Below are 20665 nucleotides of genomic sequence, written 5' to 3' on the forward strand. Positions count from 1 at the left end.
GGCACTGCTTGTGGCGCGCTCAGCTGGGTGGTGCTTTGGGGGTCCCCGCTGGCTTCCAGGGAGTGGTGACCCCGGTTCCGGGAAATTTTTTAGGGTTCCTTACCTTGTCTGTCTTTTATGGGGCCTTAAATGAGAGAAGGGGCTACGACTGAAATCCTTGGATAAGTCCATCCAGGGCCAGGCCTGCACTGGAAACCGCCCTGGCTGGGGAACGGTGGGGAGGGGAAGCTGCACTTTTGGGGAACTGCTCTGTCGAGGGAGCTATTCTCCTACTTGGTGGTCAGGGTGATGCCTTGGCTTAGCTGCTGGCCTACTTTGGACCATAGGGCTTTTTCCCCCCGTGGAGGATTGGAAATGTTGGGGGCACTTATAAGTGACTGTTAAGGGTGGAGTGAACTGGGAGATAGTAGATCTGAGGACTGGTCCTTCCCCAGTTTCCTTATCTGTAGAATGAAGGACATTCTACTTGCAACTCTAGCTTTTCCAGGGTGTCAAATTGTCTTTTGGAAAGGTGAGCTGGAACAGACTGCAGAGGTGTCCCTTTGGCACTAGGAGACAGGCACAGTTGGGAAGCCCATCTTGGTGTTCTGTCTTCCAGCCAGCTTTTTGGATGGCATCTAGTTGGTTTGCTCAGGACCCAGTGACTTCATGGGCTAGACAGAGGCTGAGGACGTTGATGTTTATTTAGTGCTGCTGGTGTAGGTATGTTGTGTGTAGGGAGGTGGGATTGGGAAGAAGCAGGTGAAGGTATATTAATGGATTTTCTCTGATCTATTACTTCTTTGTTACTTGGATATCAGAGCTGCTTTAAACAAGGCTGTTTTTCTTTGGAGTCTCTTCCATTTTCTGCCAAGAAAATGTGAAGCCTTGGTACTGTGTAATGCCTTAATCACTATAATTTCTTCTTTCATTGACCATCTGGAACCGAGAAAAACATGCCTTGATTATTTTAGACTGTCCTCTTCTCCCTCTTTTTTCTATGACCCCATACCTCTGCTTCTTCTCCCACTTCTTTTCTTTCCACTTCCTCCTCCTGATCATTTTTCCTGCCCTGCCCCCTACCCACTTATCCCTCACTTCCCACCCCAACTTTCTCTCTTCTTCCTGTTCACCTCATATTTTCCCTTTCTTTACTCTCCTCCTCCAGAGCCAGTTTTTCCTTCCCTCTCTTGGATCCCTCTCTTCTTGGTAAGAATTTCTTCTCTTTTTATGCTTTCTCATTTTGTTAGGTTACACTTCCAAGGGACCTTTGTTGCCGTTTTTGTGAGGTCTGACACTGGTTTCCTACCTAACTCCCTTTGCTTTTAGCTTTTTAATTAAAAAAAATTTTTTTTTTGTATGCTGTATGGTGGGGTCACATTTCCTTATTTTTCCTTGTGAGTATCCCGTTATTGCAGCACCATTTGTTGAATTTTTGTTTGTTTGTTTTGCTTGTTTGTTTTTTGGAGAAGTGCGTGGACTGGGAATCGAATCCAGGTCTCCTGCCTGGCAGGCAAGAATTCTTCCACTGAAACTACCTTCCACCCACCTTGCTTTTAGCTTTTACCCCAAAATTCCATTTTCCCCAAGTGCCAGTTTCTTTCCTTAATATCACCAAGAAGCAATCCTTCCTGGATTTGTCTCTCACTTCCTTGGAGGGCTAGCAGGCAGGCAGTAGGGGGTATACAAGATGAGAAGTGGAGTCCTTGAAGGCTAGAGTGGGAGGAGAGCATAAGTATCCAGTAGGGCTGGGATAGAGGCTCAAACTCCCTTTAGTTAGATATGTGACTGAGGGAGGGCTGGAAACTCTGACATCTCCAAGGTATCGTTGATGTGGAGAAAAGGAGAGTGATTCATGAGCCCAGGAAGAAGAGGGGAGAAACATGTGGGGGAGCCTAGAAATGTATTAGCAGGGGTAGGTGCAGGGGAGAGGAGGAGGAGGAGTCCTGGGGGAGAAAAACAGTGGCCTTATGAAGAAGGTGGCCTAGCCAAGATAGGGGAATTTCAGGGGTAGGGATGGATATGGAGGGAGGGGTAAGGGAAGGACTACAGTCTGGAAAAGGGGACCATACAGGTTAATTCTCTTCTCTTCTGAAGACTGACTTTTGGACTTTTTTTTTTTTTGTATTGTGTCCCCTAAGTAGGGGACTGAGAGGGGGAAGCAGGGATGAGAATGACAAGATTGCTGTTTTCCTTGTGTTCACTGTCTAGAGTAGAATGTGAAATGTGTATATATACAAAAATCTTTGAGTAGGCATCTGTCTCTCGTCTAACTTTCTGTGAATCTAGTTAGGGTGCCAGATAGGGATACAAAAGTGGAAACTGGGTTCTGTCACTGCTCACCATCCACTGCAGGTCAAGGAATGTGGTATCTTTAACCTCATGTGAAAAATATTGTAGAGGTAGGCATAAGAGGCTGTGGTCATGCAGAGTAAGGAGCTTTTGATTCAGCAAGTCGGGACTAAACTCAAGTCTTCTTTAATGGTGATATCTAATTCTTACATGTTATCTCCTGATCCTATATGTACATAAAGTATGTAAAGAGTTCTCTTATGTTTATGTTTCTGACCGCCTTTTGAAACCACTTTAGGTATTGCCTGGTTCAAAAAAGAACAGTTCTATGTGTTAAGTCACTGTGCCATGGCCTAACATACATTCATTACCTTGGAAGGGAAACAGACTTGCTCCCTGTTAATGTCTCCTGGCTCCTGGCCACTTAGGTGTCTTGGTGCTGAACTCTCTCTATGAGTCATTTGATCTCTTCTTCCCTTTTCTCCCTGCTCCATTTTCTTAAATTCAATTTCTGTCATCTATAAGGTCCAGGGATCAGGTGGAGTTAGACGAGGTATTTTATTCCCATTGGTCTCTGAAATGGCATTTAATGCCTCATAGGCTTGGTGAGGATAAATTGAAATAACGAGTATGAAAATGCTGTGAAAATTGCTGTATAGATCTACTCTGGTTATTCTTGAATGCGTTTTCCAGCCTTGAAAAATGTGCAGATGCTGCAGCCTGATGGAATGCCTAGGATTACTTACTGACTAATTTAAATATTCACCCACTATATCTCAGGTCAACCCCCAAATTTGGCACCATCTTAATTTTTTCTTTTTTTCTCATACCCTACATCTAATCTCTAAATAATTCATTTGGCTCTACCTTCAAAATATATCTACTTTTGAAATATATCTGACTACTTCTCTGTCCTTACTGTCATCTGTCCAAGCCACCATCAGTTTTCACTTTAATTATTACAAAACTTCCTGATAGTTTCTCTTCTTCTACTTCGTCCCTCTGCTGCCTGTTCTTCTCTGCAGCCAGAGTGGTCTTAAATCAGATAACATTTCTCCTGCTCAGAACCCTTCAGTATCTTCCTACATGGGATACAAAATCTAAACTTCTTGTTTTGGCTTTTAAGGCCCTGCACGATCTGACCTCTTCCTACATTTCTGTTCCCATCTCCTACCACATTTCTTCTTGTCCACATAACTTTAGTCTTATTGGCCTTTTTACTTTTTTTTTTTTTTGACTATGTCCAGTAAATTCTCATCAAGGGCATTTGTACTTGCTGTTCCCATTGCTTAAAGTGCTTTTCTCCCATATATTATTCTAATTTGCTATAATTTTATTCAGGTCTTAAATTGTCTCTTCCTCAGAGAAACTTGTTCTGATTATCTTATCTTACATACTACCCCTGCCTACCTGCCTCCCCCCTCCCCCCAGTATTCACACAGAACTTTTCTTTAATTTTCATTATGAATTTGATAGTGTCTATTTATTTGTATCTTTTTTTTTTTTAATTTTATTGCGGTAACATACATGTAACAGAATTTCCCATTTTAAACTTTATTAAGTATACAATTAAGTGGCATTAATTACATTTACAGTGTTGCATTACCATCACTACCATCCATTACTAAAACTTTTTCATACCCCAAATAGAAACTCTGTACCCATTAAGCAATAACTCTACATTCCTCAGTGCCTGGTAACTCCTGCTTACTATCTGTTTCTATGAATTGGCTTATTCTAGATATTTCATGTGAGTGGAATCATCTAGTATTTGTCCTTTTGTGTCTGACTTCATTCACATAACGATTTCAAGGTTCATCCATGTTGTATCATACATCAGAACTTCGTGACCTTTTTTTGACTGAATAATACTCCACTGTATTTTTATACCACATTTTGTTTATCCAGTATCTGTTGATGGACACTTGGGTTGTTTCCACCTTTTGGCTATTGTGAATGTCACTTTTATGAATATTGATGTACAAGAATCTGATTAAGTCCATGTCTTTCAATTCTTTTGAGTATGTACTTAGGAGTGGAATTGCCAGGTCATATGGTAATTCTATATTTAACTTTTTGCGGAACCTATTTGCTTCTTTCTTTGTCGGCTTCCTCTATTAGTCCATGAACTCCATGAGTCAGGGACTTTGTTTTAGTCAATTAGATTAGTATAGTATATTTTAGATGCACATGAAATATTTGTTGAATGACTGAATATATCTAGTAGAGAGGAAAGACTGTGTAGTGGGAGGGATCATTCCAGGTAAGAGGAAATAAGTGAAGGAATAGAGGGAGAAGAGAGTCTGGGTTTTGATTGGAGAGGGACACTTCCTTCATTGTAACTGGAGGAAAGAAAGAGAAGGTGGGGGCAGATGCATATGGGCTCATTGATTTGGGAGTGGGAAAATGGAATTCTCCCCCAGTTTTCTCAATGAATGTAAGCTCATCAGCCAAGGGGAGGGGTAGGTGAGAAGTTTAGGGGAGAGAAAGTATGATTCAGAAAGAGAACTCACTGGAGGAATGTAGTATGCTTTGTGGGCTCAGTTGAAGGCCCATTTGAGGAGGGTAACCATAACTTTCAAGTGAAAACAGTCAGCCAAGTTTTGTAATGTGTTCTCTGACATTCAGCAGCATCATTATAGAGATAGTTGGGAGATACTTTGTGTTCAACTGTCTCAAAGCTGGGACTGTACCAATTGAACATTGGAAAGGGAGAGAAGAGCAAGGATTTGATTGTTTTTGATGTTTCAGTGATTTTGATGGACCACAGTTAGGTAAAGAAAGAAGTGATGGTAGGAAAGACTGATGGGGTAGTGAAAATGAAGTCTAGAAATTGTAGTGAAAATTCTTGAACAAGTGAGCTGCGTGGATGGGGGGTTGTGTTTAGAGTGTGTATGATTCATTCCAGATATTGAAATTGATGCAGATTTTGGTTGTAAGAGAGGTTGAACTAGGATGAGTAGTAGAAACCAGTATTTATAAGTATTATATTTCTTTTCCTACACACTTGGGAAATTCCTGACCTGCAGTCTCAGTTGAGCTCTTCCTAATAATTAAGGGAAAATTTCTAATTTAATCTCCAAACCACCAGACCTCCCACTGAATGACCTGCATTGAAAAAACAAGCACGAAAACCTGAGACACTTAAAGTCTGGAAGGAACAACAAAGGCTGTTCCTAGTGACTGTCTGCAGGGGTGGTGGGAGTGAGGTAGATATGTATGTGTGGGGATTCGGGGTGTGAGGGGGGTGTTGAAGGAGAACTGCAGGGCTAGCCTAATTTCAGGAAGCCTTCCAGGTACAGACCTTTGTTCATTCTGCCTCAAGTTATAATTAGTGTAGAAAGAGTGCTTTTTGAGAGAATCAGGATAATCAGAGGCTAGTTATGGTTTATCACTATTTCATTGAGTGATTGTAGGTAAATTGTGAACTCCTGTGGATTTCAGGTTCCCAAACGTAAAATAAAGATTTGAAACTGGCTGATTTTTCAGGAGCTCCTGTTTAACTCCTGTTTTGTCCCCCTACCCCTTTCCTAATGTTTGTCAGGCCTGTTCTGGGTGGTCCCAGGGACATGGAGTTTAATCAGACTCAGTTTCATCCCTTGAATTGTTCATGGCATGGTGAGGACAACAAATATGGATTGCAGTTGATATGATGAAAATAAAACTGCTACATAGAAGTATTTATAAAATGCTATAAAGTTTTGGGGAAAGGAACTACCAATATTAGTAGTGGAGATAGAGGGACTTCTGTGGAGGTTCCATAGAGGAAGTGATTCATGGGTCTTGACGAATGAGTAGAAGTTTGCTTGGCAGACAAGTTGAGGCATTCTAGGCAGAGAGAACAGTGTGGGCAAAGGCAGGGGCATGAAAGCATTGAGCTGGGTGACAAATTTAGTAAATAGTAGAGATAAAACTGGAAAGATACATGGGGGAAGGGAACATGTATTTTTGGACATCTGTTTTGTTCCAGGCAGCATGCTTGGTGCTTTTTTATATGTTTCTAAAATTCTTATGATAACTCCTGAGGAGATAGTTTTATTTGTATTTTGCAAAAGAGGAAACTGAGGGTCAGAAAGTAGCTTTCTTAATAATCCACAAAAAGCTAGAAGTTTTCTCAATACCCCGCCCCTGCAATTTTCCTCTTTGCGGTCCAGTGGTTGCTTTTTTGTTACTAAACCAGAGCAAGAGGCTGGAGGCTGCATAGCAGGAGTGTCTTTGGTCAGAATGACATCTCTCAGCACATTCAAGACTGCAGCATTCCAGGCCCCTGCCAAAGAAAACCTCCTGGCACAATTAATTAAAGATCAGATTCTCATAACCAGGGTGACAGGGGCATACAGTACTCCCCAGTCCTGAGTGAAGTGTTGTTCTTGTCAGTCTCAGCTGCACTGGATTGTTCCAACTGAGAAACATAATTAATACATGGAATAAGGCATTTTTCCTTCTTCCTTTTCCTCCTTTATGTTAAATAATGGCCTATGAGGGGTTATTAGATGTTATCTAGTCCATTCCTCTGCTTCCAGAATGAGCAGTGAAGTACGGTGTAGTGGAAAGAGTAATGGTTCTAGAGTCACACAGACATACATCATCATCATCATCATGTCACGTCCCTGCCTCTGTTGCCCATTAGCTGTGGTAACTTTGGGTCTCTGAGATTTGCTTCTTCTGACATGAACACTGTTTTATGCCTAGTATCTAGCATAATCTGGCAGACAGTGAGTGATCAATAAATATTTGCATGAATGCGTGAGGAAAGTCATACCTACCAAATGGATTTTCAAATTTTCTTTTAACTCTAAAATACTATCTAATGTTATTGGTTATTAAAATACCAGCCCCCAAAGGTGGCCGAAATCCTGTTTGTAAAGATGGTTAGTCCAGAAAGTTCTGTAGGGAAACCATTTTTTAGCATCTTAGCAACTCTGTTAAGCAGTTTAGAGGAATCACCTAAACCCTACGCCCCATTATATTGAGCTCAAGGCATCACAGGATCCTCTGTGCAGACAGATAGCAGGTAACACCTCTTTTCTCATCGTGATCTCTCCAAAGCTTTCTTTTTAAACCAGTAAAATCATCTCTTTTTTTTAAACATTTTTTATTGTTAAGTATAACATATATACAAAGAAAAGAAAGAAAAACAATAGTTTTCAAAGTGCACTTCAACAAGTGGTTATAGAACAGATTTCAGAGTTTGTTATGGGTTATCATTCCACCATTTCAGATTTTTCCTGCTAGCTACTCCAAAACACTGGAGACTAGAAGAAATCATTTTTTTCTTTTTTGTAAAGAATAGCATATATACAGAAATGCAATAAATTTCAAAGCACATCACAACAATTAGTTGTAGAACAGATTTCAGAGTTTGATATGGGTTGTAATTTCGCAATGTTAGATTTTTACTACTAGCTTGCTCTAAGATACTGTAGACTAAAAGAAATATCAATATAATGATTCAGCAATCATACCCATTTGTTAAACCCTACCTTCTCTGTATACCTCCACCATCACCTTTGATCTTTCTCTCACTCTGCAGGGGTATTTGGGCTATGCCCATTCTAACTTTTTCATGTTGGAAGGGGCTGTCGATTATATGGGGTAGGGGGATGGAACTAGTTGATATTCTAGAGAGGCTGACCCCTCTGCATTTCAGTACTTGTCTGGTCCAGGGACCCATCTAGAGGTTGTAGGTTTGATCTTTCTTCTTCTTATTTTTTTGTAGTTTTGATCTCTTATTTTTAAAAATTAATTTCAAAGTAAATTGCAGACATTATTATGCTTTCCTTGAGTACTTCAGCATTGGTGTTTTAAAAAGCTCACAGGTAATTCTGATAGTCCATAATATTGGTCTAATAGTCTAGCAATAGGATTAAAGACCACTAGTTTGACTGACCTATTAGCCTTTGTTCTAGTTTGCTAGCTGCCAGAATGCAATATGCCAGAAACGGAATGGTTTTAAAAAGGGGAATTTAATAAGTTGCTAGCTTACAGTTCTAAGGCTGAGAAAATGTCCCAATTGAAACAAGTCTATAGAAATGTCCAATTTAAGGCATCAAGAGAAAGATACCTTGGTTCAAGAAGGCCAATGAAATTCAATGTTTCTCTCTCAGCTGAAAGGGCACATGGCAAACGTGGCAGCATCTGCTGGCTTTCTCACGGCTCTACAAAACGGACTCTCTCCAAAATGTTTCCTCTTTTAAAGGTTTCCAGTAAGCAACTCCACCTTCAATGGGTGGAGACACACCTCTATGGAAATCATCTAATCAAAAGTTAACACCCACAATTCGGTGGGTCACCTCTCCATGGCAACAATCAAAATGCTTCCTCCCAGCAATATTGAATGAAGATTAAAGGACATAGCTTTTCTGAGGTCCATCGCAGATTCAAACCGACACAGCTTTCAAGCCTCTACTCTTCAAACCACCTTATCTGTGAAGCTTCATTGATCACCCAATTCAATTTAGTCTTTCCTTCCTATTTTTCTGATATTTTACTGCTTATACTGTTCTACAGCACTGTTCACAGTTGGCTTGTTATTGTGGTTTTCTAATTCTTGTCTGTCTTGCTTACTAAACTGTAAGAGCCTATAAGGTCAAGGCCGTATTGTAATTATTTATCTCTATAAGCCTGGTTTCTAGCATAGCAAACTTATACATAAGTACTTAGTAGAGATTTACTGATTTGAATTGTACTTGGATGAAGAAACTACAACTGCAGCAAAAAGTTTATGTAAATTTCACACGGCCTTTTTACATACTGATTATCCGTACCTTCCCCTCTATGTGTTTGTGCTTATCTTCTTTTTGTATGTGTGTGTTTGTGTGTGTGCAATATCTTCTTGACTTGAAGACTTGGAATTAGGAATTCATTTATATTCTCCAGTACTTAGCATAGGACTTGACATATGGTATATTTTTAGTAAATATCAGTCAAGCTCAGCACAAACATGCTTATTCATTTCTAAATTTGCCATTGGCTAGATTTGACTGACCTTAATATAAATCAGAAGTAGCAGAATTCAGGTCAGAAAAGGTATAAAGAGGAATTACCTCAAGGACAGTATGGTTGGAAAATCCTTTGGCAGAGAGTGTAAGACATGGATTCTGGTCCCTATAGTACCTTTGAATCTTAGGCAGTTCCCTTCTGCTATTTGGACCTTAATTTCCTACTTATAATATGAAGGAGTCAGATTAGATGACATCTAAGATTGCTTCTGGCTTTCATGTTATGTGCATCTTAAAAATATTTCATTGTCTTGGTTTTGTTTCATACCAGTAGCTATGGAATCCAAAAATGGTAGAATGAAGAGTGATAGTTCTTGGTACACATACTCCTTCTCTATACAGTTTCATTCAGAATGTAAAGTACCTTATGCATATTAGCTTCTTGAAAAGTGTTTTCTTTCTGCTCTAGTACTGTATCTATGCTTTGTATAGCTCCAAAAGGGCACAAATCAGTTCTTCTCCTTGATTGCCACTTGCTACTGTAAGTCTGGAGACTGTATAGACTGTATAGTGGCATAGCTAGGAAATGTACCACCCCCGGGAAACATCAAGTTACAGTTCATAAGTGAAGGGGCCATAAGGCCCATAGCAAATAGCTAGAAAATAGAAGACCCAGGTCTCCTGACTTTAACTCCAGTTATCTTTTTGCTATATGATTCTATCAGTGGGCCTTGTGAAACCTCACAGTGATCCTGCATTTAAAGGCCTAGTTTTGGGGATCAAGAATATAAAAGGTCCAAGTTCAGCACTCTGTGAGGGGGTGTAGAATGAGACAAATATGTCAACAATTTATTTCAGTGCAGTGTGAGATAGACAGAACTTAATATAAATAAGAACTCTCTAAACAAGGTGGTCAAGGATAGAATAGGCTGTCTTTTCAGATTGTAGAATTCCTGTCACTGCAAAATTTTAAGCATAGGCTTATAACCTAAGCTGGTATGTGGTACAGAGCATCAAACATTAGATTCAAGAACAGATTTTGTTTTAAGTAAATTTAGAATATCTTTGAAAGTAGGGATCTACCACTGAGAATTTCTCCAAATACAGTGAAAGAATTGAGAAATGTAGAAAAGCCGTTGTCAGGAATGTTGGTGAACCCTTTCTTGGTATAATCCTGGGCTGTGGGCCTGAAAGGGAGTTACATACAGTGAAGCTGTTGATTGAAGGACCTGGGAGGTAAGGAAGGACCTGATTAGATGTCTGATGACTGCAGGGAGTGTAATTTTGGAACTGGCAGCCTGGAGTGGGAAGAAACATTTGATATACTTGAGAATTGAACTAGGAGAAGCTCTGGGAAGTTGAGAGTCTTTAGTTGGGGCAGGGAGAGAAAGCCATGCAAACCTGGGAAATGAAATGGGAAGAAATGGATAAGAAGACATTACCCAGATAGAGAAAGTTGCCTTTGCTTGCTTGATATCTTTTGTTCAAAAAGAGAAGTAAGGGATAGTTGGTTTACCAAAGATGAGGACAGGATGAGTTTTACAAAGAGATAAGGTTTGATCTTGGTCTTGAAAGATGAATGAGAATTTTATCAGTTAGAGAACGGAGGAATCGTTGACAGATGCATAGAGGTGTGGGTGGGAGTAAGAGAATACCTGGAAAATTCAGGGGAATTGTGCTTTCTGAGGCATAGCTTGAATCTAGATGCGGTATCCATTTGTAAGGTAGGTCAGTGCCTTATTGAGAAGGACCTTGAATTTCATCAGTACTGAAGACTTGTTCCTGTAGGCAGTGGTAAGCCACTAGAGATTGTAAAGTGTAGAAGTGACATGCCACATGCATATTTTCAGAAGATAATCTTGAAGGAAATGGAATCAGATGAAATTTAATATAGATTTAATTGAAATGGAGAGGAGGGCAGAGATTGGAGTGATTTGTATTTGGCAGTGTATTGAATTTGAGGTACCTATGAGATGTCCCCATGGAGAAGGTAAAGGCAGTTGGAGACTTGTAGGCAGTTGAAGATATGTCTGGAGCTTTGTATAAAGTTCAAGCATGAGTCCCTGCCTTGTAAGAGCTTACAATTTAGCAGGAATGGAAAGATGCTGACATAAATTATTATAATATGAGGCTACATTCCACATTCCTTCCAAAGTCCAAGGACATTTTTAAAGGAGAAGCTTTTTTTTTAAAGTTAATTTCATTTTTTTAAATTGAGAGATCTTCACACACATGCAGTCCATACATGGTATATGATCAGTGACTCACAATACCATCACATAATTGTGTATTCATCACCATGATCATTTTTAGAATGTTTGTATCACTCCAGGAAAAGAAATAAAAAGAAAAAACTCAGGTATCCTATACTCTTTACCCTCCCTCTCATTAACCACTAGTGTCTCAATCTACCCAATTTTTTACTCTTTATCTCCCCTTATTATTTATTTATTTTTATCCTTATTATTATTTTTTACTCATCTGTCCATACCCTGGATTAAAAGGGGCATTAGATACATGGTTTTCACAATCACGTGTCACATTGTAAAAACTATATAGTTATACAATCATGCTCAAGAATCAAGGCTACTGAAACACAGCTCAGCAATTTCAGATACTTCCCTCCAGTAACTCCAATAAACCATAAACTAAAAAGGGATATCTATGTAATGCATAAGAATAACCTCCAGGTAACCTCTCGACTCTGTTTGAAATCTCTCAGCCACTGTAGACTATTTTGTCTCATTTCTTTCTTTCCCCTTTTGGTCAAGAAGGCTTTCTCAATTCCATGACGCTGGGTTCTGGCTCATCCCAGGAGTCCCACGTTGCCAGGGAGATTTACTCTCCACCCAGAGTCATATCGTATGTAGTGGGCCAGGGCAGTGAGTTCATAAAGGAGAAACTTTTGATACTTTAGATGATGACTAAAAGTTGGCTATGGGCTTTCAACTTAGTAGTTGACCCTGCACTCTTACTGTCTTAGAGTCAGGATTCGAATTCCTAATAGTTAGAAATGCAAGAAGGCTTTATTGAAACGTACCTCAGAGATGAAGGGACAGGGCATCTCCACCCTTTTGGTTATCTCCATCTCCATCTTTTGAAGCAATGTCTTCCTGTTGAATTCCTATTCCTCCTTTGTATCCTTAGCATTTCCTACCATGTATTTTACCTATGACTTATTATCCTTACTATAAATTCTGTAGAGGCAAGGTATGTATATCTCTGTGCATACTTTAAAAAAAAATTTTTTTTATTAATTAAAAAAAATTAACAACAAACAAAAACATTAACATATCATTCCAATCTACATATATAATCAGTAATTTTTAATATCATCACATAGTTGCATATTCATCGTTTCTTAGAACATTTGCATCGATTTAGAAAAAGAAATAAAATGATAACAGAAAAAAAAAAGATTATACATACCATACCCCTTACCCCTCGCTTTCATTTATCACTAGCATTTCAAACTAAATTTATTTTAACATTTGTTCCCCCTATTATTTATTTTTATTCCATATGTTCTACTTGTCTGTTGATATGGTAGATAAAAGGAGCATCAGACACAAGGGTTTTTTTTTGCATTTTAATTTTTTATTAATTAAAAAAAATTACAAGAAACAAACATTCCCAACACATACACTCAACAATTCACAATATCATCACATAGTTGCATATTCATCATCATGATCATTTCCCAGAACATTAGCATCAGTTCAGAAAAAGAAATAAAAAGACAACAGAAAAATATAACAAACAGAAAAATAAATTTTTACAGGCCATACCCCTTACTGATCCCTTTCATTGATCACTAGCATTTCAAACTAAATCTATTTTAGTATTTGTTCCCCCTATTATTTATTTTTATTATATATGTTCCTCTCATCTGTTGACAAGGTAGATAAAAGGAGCATCAGACACAAGGTTTTCACAATCACACAGTCACATTGTGAAAGCTATATCATTATACAATCATCATCAAGAAACATGGCTACTGGAACACAGCTCTACATTTTCAGGCAGTTCCCTTCAGTCTCTCTCTCCCCTACATCTTGAACAACAAGGTGATATCTACTTAATGCATAAGAATAACCTCCAGGATAACCTCTCGACTCTGTTAGGAATCTCTCAGCCATCGACACTATGTCTCCTTTCACTCTTCCCCCTTTTGGTCGAGAAGGTTCTCTCAATCCCTTGATGTTAAGTCTCAGCTCATTCTAGGGTTTTTCTCAATCCCTTGATGCTGAGTCTCAGCTCATTCCAGGATCTCTGTCCCACGTTGCCAGGAAGGTCCACACCCCTGGGAGTCATGTCCCATGTAGAGAGGGGGAGGGTGGTGAGACTGCTCGTCGTGTTGGCTGAAGAGAGAGGCCACATCTGAGCAACAAAAGAGGCTCTCTTGGGGGTGACTCTTAGGCCTAAATTTTAAGTAGACTTAACTTATCCTTTGTGGGGTTAAGTTTTATATGAACAAACCCCAAGACGGGGCTCAGCCTATAGCTTTGGTTGTCCGCACAATATCAAGAATTCAACTTGGGGAAGTTGAATTTCTTCCCGTTCTCACCATTCCCCGAAGGGGGCTTTCCACTCACTGATCGAATCACTCTGGGATTCATCGGGCATCACTCTGGATAAACCAACAAAATCTCATGTCCTACCTGAGATTCCAAGTACTTATAGCATTCAATCAAACTATCTACATAAGTTATATTAGGAAATACACTAGTCAAAATATAAATTTTATAACGAATAAACATTTTTTGCTTTAGTCTCATACATAAGGTGACATTTTAAAATATTAATTACCATCTATTTTCAACATGCTGCAATAATGACATTCCTTTGTTCTTTGCGCAAAAACATTTTTAAAATTTGTACATTGTACATTTCACTATTATTATACACTCTAGGCATTCCTAGATTATGCCATCTCAATCTTTAACATCTCTCTTTCTTTCTGATTTCATTTATGTCCCCAGCCCTCCTCCCTCTATCATTCTCACATGCAGCTTCATTCAGTGTTTTAACATAATTGTATTACAGTTAGGTAGTATTGTGCTGTCCATTTCTGAGTTTTTGTATCCGGCCTTGTTGCACAATCTGTATCCCTTCAGCTCCAATTATCCAATATTTTACCCTATTTCTATCTCCTGATGGTCTCTGTTACCAAGAAAATATTCCAAGTTTATTCACTAATGTCAGTTCATGTCAGTGAGACCATACAGTATTTGCCCTTTAGTTTTTGGCTAGTCTCACTCAGCATAATGTTCTCAAGGTCCATCCATGTTGTTACATACTTCATAAGTATATTCTGTCTTAAAGCTGCATAATATTCCATCGTATGTATATACCACAGTTTGTTTATCCACTCGTCTGTTGATGGACATTTTGACTGTTTCCATCTCTTTGCAATTGTAAATAATGCTGCTGTAGACATTGGTGTGCAAATGTCTGTTTGTGTTTTTGCCCTTATGTCCTCTGAATAGATACCGAGCAATGGTATTGCTGGGTCATATGGCAATTCTATATTCAGCTTTTTGAGGAACCGCCAAACTGCATTCCACAGCGGTTGCACCATTTGACATTCCCACCAACAGTAAATAAGTGTGCCTTTTTCTCCACATCCTGTCCAGCACTTGTCATTTTCTGTTTTGTTGATAATGGCCATTCTGGTGGGTGTGAGATGATATCTCATTGTGGTTTTGATTTGCATTTCTTTAATAGCCAGGGATGTTGAGCATCTCTTCATGTGCCTTTTGGCCATTTGTATTTCCTCTTCTGAGAAGTGTCTGTTCAAGTCTTTTGCCCATTTTGTAATTGGATTGGCTGTCTTTTTGTTGTTGAGTTGAACAATCTCTTTATAAATTCTGGATACTAGACCTTTATCTGATATGTCGTTTCCAAATATTGTCTCCCATTGTGTAGGCTGTCTTTTTACTTTCTTGATGAAGTTCTTTGATTCTTTGTGCATACTTTTGATTAATTAAAATATTTATTGAATCCACTGTGAGTAAGATACATACTAGGCACCTGTTGGAATGCAAAAGTGACAAAATCAGACACAAACTTTGAGAAAAAATGTGGCTGCAGGAGAAAATATAACTGTAAGCAAACTGTTACAATGCAGTAAAAATAAACTTGATTATCTTGGAATATATTCATTGCCTTGGGGGCATGGAGGAGGGTGACAGATAAATTCTTGGAGCCATTTTAAAGGACTTCATCAAAGAAGTGACAATTGAATTAAGCCTTGAAGGATAAGTGAATTCACAGTTTGAGAATAGGAATATTGGCGAAGGGATGAAAGCGGGAAGCCATGGTATATTTGAGGAAGTTGGAGAAGTTGGGTATGGCTAGAGTGTAAGGGGTGTTGGAGGGAGTGGTTGTGGTGGGAGATGAGAGTGGCCTACGTGGGATAGTGGAGGACCTCCAAAAGCAAGCTAAGAAATTTAGCTTTTATTCTAGGATTGTGCTGGTTTGAATGTATGTATGTCCCCTAGAAAAGCCATGATTTAATATAAATCCCATTTCATAAAGACAGAATAATCCCTATTCAGCATTGTATGTTTGAAACTGTAATTAGATCATCTCCCTGAAGATGTGATGTAATCGAGAGGGGTTGTTAAGCTGGATAAGGTGACAACATGTCTCCACCCATTCGGATGGGTCTTGATTAGTTTCTGAAGTCCTATAAAAGAGGAAACATTTTGGAGAATGAAAGAGATTCAGAGAGAACAGAGCAGAATGACATAGCCATGAGAAGCAGAGTCCACCAGCCAGCGACCTTTGGAGATGAAGAAGGAAAATGCCTCCCAGGGAGCTTCATGAAACAGGAAGCTGGGAGAAGAATCTAGTGGATGACGCTATGTTTGCCATGTGCCCTTCCAGATGAGAGAGGAACCCTGACCATGTTCACCATGTGCCTTTCCAAATGAGAGAGAAGCTCTGATTGTGTTCGCCATGTGCCTTCTCACTTGAGAGAGAAACCCTGAACTTCATTGGCCTTCTTGAACCCCAAGGTATCTTTCCCTGGATGCCTTTGATCGGACATTTCTATAGACTTATAATTAGAACATTTTCTCAGCCTTAGAACTGTAAACTAGCATCTGATTAAATTCCCCTTTTTAAAAGCCATTCTGTTTCTAGTATATTGCATACTGGCAGCTAGCAAATTAGAACAAGGATGTTAATAAAAGTTCTTAAGTATAGAAGTGGCTATAAGATCACTGATGGCACATGGAGAAAGGACTGAGAAGAAAACTGGATGCAGGTGATCAGTTGGTTCTTCATATTAGAAAATGTTAAAAGGCTTTCTAAAGTCTCTAAAGCATATGTTTGGCTCCAAGGAACTTACGTTCTAAATAGTCATGGTTAAAAATATAATGTCCATTGTAGCTTGGAAGAGTAATGAGAAACCTTATTATCTCTGGATCCATTTATCTCTAGCCATTGTTAAGGTGTTATGTAACTTATTTTAGATAATAATATCTGTCTTCATTAAAGCTATTGGTACCTATGCTAAGAATTCTTTCATTTCTGTTAAATTTTTATCCCTTCATTTGCCCAAAACATTTAAGATTGCCAATAAATTTAACACCAGAATAGTTTCTGGTGTTAAATATTTAGAACCATCAAATATTTAGAACAAAACAGAATTTTAGAGTAGGGAGATACTGGGGAAATGATAAAGTCCAAGGGTTGTATACTTTTTTGGTAAAGGGCCAGATAGTAAATATTTGAGGTTAAGGAATTTTTCTAAAGCTAGTAGGGTAGGTAACACAGGGTTTCATACTCTATTTTTCTTTTTCTTTCATTTTCTTTTCTTGAGAGACTATTTTTTAGAGTACTTATAGGTTTACAGAAAAATCATACAGAAAGCACAGTTTCCATATACCACTCTCATTAATATTTTGCATTAATGTGGTATATATGTTACAATTGATGATCCAGCATTATTGTAGTTATAGTATTAACTAAAGGTCACAGTGGACATTTGGTTTCACTTTTTGTGTTTTTACAATTTTGTGTTTTGGGATTGTCTTTTTTGTCCCAAATAGAAACTTTGTACATTTTAAGCCTTAACTCCCTATTCCTTACCCTGACCCCATCTCCTGGTAACCTATACTCTAGATCCTGTCTCTATGCATTTGCTTATTCTAATTATTTCATACCAGTGAGTTCGTGTAATATTTGTCCTTTTGTGTCTGGCTTATTTCACTAAACATGGTGTCTTTAAGATTCGTCCATTTATCAGAATTTTATTCCTTTTTATGGCTGAATAATATTTCATTGTGTGTATATACCACATTTTGTTTATCTCTTAATTGGTTGATGGACACTTGGGTTGCTTCCATCTTTTGGCAAGTGTAAATATTGTTGATATGAATATTGGTGTACAAATTGAAATCAAGTTCCTGATTTCAATTATTTGGGGTATATACCTAGACGTGGGATAACTGGGTCACATAGTAATTATATACTTAACTTTCTGAGCAAACTGTCCCCCACAGCAGCATGCAGTTTCATTCCCACCAGTAATGAATAAGTGTTTGGAGTTTTCCACATCCTCTCTAACACTTGTAATTGTTTCCAGATATGTTCTCCCATTTTGTAGGTTGTCTTTTCACATTCTTGGTGATGTCCTTTGATGCACGAAGGCTTTTAATTTTGATGAAGTCCAATTTATATATTTTTTCTTTTGTTACTCGTGCATTTTGGTTCTATTGCCTAATAGAAGGTCTGAAGTTGTTTCACCATGTTTTCCTCTTGGGGTTTATTATTTTAGTTTTCTATTAAGGTCTTTGGTCCATTTTGAGTTAATTCTCTTATATGAGATAGGGTCCACTTCCATTCTTTTGCATATAAATATTGACTTTTCCCAGCACCATATATTGAAAGGATTTACTTTTTCCCTGTTGCGTGGACTTGGTGCCCTTGTCAAAAATCAATTTGCCATAGATGTGAGGGTTTATTTTTCAACTCTCAATACAATTCCATTAGTCTGTATGTCTGTACTTGTGCTAGTACCAAGAGGTTTTGATTAATGTAGCTTTGTAATAAGTTTTAAAATCAGGAAGTGTGATCCTTTAAATTTGTTTTTCTTTTTCAAAATAGTTTTAGATACTTGGGTTCCCTTACTGTTCTACATGAATCTGATAATTGGCTTTACCATTTTTGCAGAGTAGTCTGCTGAGACTTTGACTGGGATTGTGTTAAATCTGTAAATTGCTTTGGGTAGAATTGATATCTTTTTTTTTTTTTTTATACATGGGCAGGCACCGAGAAATGAACTGAGAAACAAGAACTCTGCCACTGAGCCACCGTGGCCCAGAATTGGTATCTTAATAGTATTTACTCTTCAAATCTATGAATATGGAATGCCCTTCCATTTATTTAGGTCTGTTTTAATTTCTTTCAGCAATGTTTTGTAGTTTTCATGTACAAGTTCTTTACTTACATCCTTGGTTAAATTTATTCCTAGGTATTATATTTATTCTTTTAGTTGCTGTTATAAATGGAATTTTTTTCTTGTGTTCCTTTTCTGAATTTTCATTACTAGCATATAGACACACTACTGATTTTTGCGTGTTGATCTTGTGTCCCACCACTTGACTGAATTTATTAGCTCTAATAGCTTTGTTGGGGATTTTTAGACTCTTCTATATATATATAGGATCATGTCATCTAAATATAAAAAGCTTCACTTCTTCCTTTCCAGTTTGGATGCCTTTTATTTTGTTTACTTGCCCACTAAGACCATTTAAAAAATGTATGTCTGGTGTGTGAAAAGTATAGTAGTCTTTGTCAATGTTTTCTGGAGTTTTTGTCTTGCTCCTTTGGATGGAACTTTGGTTCCTGATTCATTGTATACCTTATAATCTCATGTTGCACACACTGAGCATTTTTATATTTTAATGTGGAATTTAGTCCCTGAAGTGTCTGTTCTTTAAGTTCTTATCCACCTAGTGTTGTGACAGAGATTTCCTTGAATGCCAGGAGCTAACAAAAACAAACAAAACACCTTTCACAGTTTTTGCAGTTTGACTCTGTGGTTGCTGGTGCTTTCCTCATATCTTAGCCATCCTAACAGTGAACCTGAAGAACAACCCAAAGCAAAAGTGTTAGGGTTCTCTCTGGTCTTTCTTGAACTGCATGTTGTCTTGGGCATGTGCTATGGTCAGAGGAATCCCCCGCTTTTGTGATTCTGGATGCTACCCCCTTTTCTCATTAGGAGAAAATTTTCTTTTCTCCTAGTCCTGGTTGCTCTTATTATATGTCTTAAAGCCAGTAATCTTTTGCCCCAGGCCATTGCCATTTGGTTGTTTCTTATACTGATTTTGCTGCCTTGCCAGCCTCTTCTGCATGCAGGGCAAGTTCTGGGATGTTGAGCCATAAATGCACATCCTGGTTCAGTCCTTCAGGTTGCCTCCACATAGAATGGCAAGACATGCATATACTCTGGTATGTGCACAAAGATTATTCTACTCCTTCTGAAACTGCACCCACACTGAGAGCATGAGCTGATGGAGGATGGGTCAGCAATGGCACCAAAGATTTTCCCACCATTTTTAAGTTTTTTTTTTCTTGATTTAGGACTTTCCCAGTTACTGCAACCCTTTAACAAAAGTTTTATGGAGTTTTGAAAAATGATCCTGCCAGTTTTTGCTAGTTGTTTAAAACTTCTGTGTGGGAGGAGGGCGTAATCTTAGAGCATCTCACTTACCATCTTGGTGACATTCCATATGCTATTTGCTGGGTCACATTCTGCTTTTTAAGTCACACCATCATGGCTCTCTGTGCTCTCCAGTACCTGAGATACATAGAAAAACAAGATCCTTGTGGATTTTCAGTGGTGCTTGATACAGTGTAGGCATTTACATCTTTGAGTTTATTGACTAAATATGCTAGCATTAGCTATGGTTTAAAGTGGGAAAAATTGAGCTGGGCTCTGATGAAAGGGCCGCATAATTTGGATTCTTTTAAACGTTTTAACACATATTTCTCTCTATTCAAAAATAATAAAAGAGTTATGTTCTTTCTGATTTCAGTAGCTGCTGGTGGTGGCAACAATGTCAAATAACGGCCTAGATATTCAAGACAAACCTCCTGCCCCTCCGATGAGAAACACCAGCACTATGATTGGAGCTGGCAGCAAAGATGCTGGAACCCTAAACCATGGTTCTAAACCTCTACCTCCAAACCCAGAGGAGAAGAAAAAGAAAGACCGATTTTATCGATCCATCTTACCTGGAGATAAAAGTACAGTATTTCATTTCTTCCTCAACATTATATTTTAAAAAAATTTGTGTAGCCTGTATAAAGTATCTGTCCTTCCTTGAGTGTTTTTCTTTGTTTTCTTATAACGTTTTTTTCCTAATGTGGCTGAAGCCAAATGGAAGATAGACTCGCTTTTTTTCTTTTAACATTTTTTTGAAATATGTATACAAAAA

General features: G+C 38.3%; 1 protein-coding gene across 11 annotated transcripts in view; it reads left to right on the top strand.

The window, feature by feature from the left end:
- The window catches only part of PAK1 (p21 (RAC1) activated kinase 1), a 287689-nt gene that overhangs the window by 161058 nt on the left and 105966 nt on the right, over positions 1–20665 (top strand). For 8 of the 11 annotated variants that reach the window (XM_077113489.1, XM_077113485.1, XM_077113487.1 and 5 more), the window contains one exon: positions 20264–20474. The exons of 1 other annotated variant lie outside the window; for it this stretch is intronic. In XM_077113489.1, coding sequence (XP_076969604.1) covers positions 20285–20474 — 190 coding nt within the window. In that variant the 5' untranslated portion in view covers positions 20264–20284. The remainder of the gene's footprint in view (positions 1–20263; positions 20475–20665) is intronic. 2 more of the 11 variants (XM_077113488.1, XM_077113482.1) reach the window with 1 other exon arrangement.

Source organism: Tamandua tetradactyla, chromosome 8, assembly GCF_023851605.1.
Source record: "Tamandua tetradactyla isolate mTamTet1 chromosome 8, mTamTet1.pri, whole genome shotgun sequence".
NCBI lineage: Eukaryota > Metazoa > Chordata > Mammalia > Pilosa > Myrmecophagidae > Tamandua > Tamandua tetradactyla.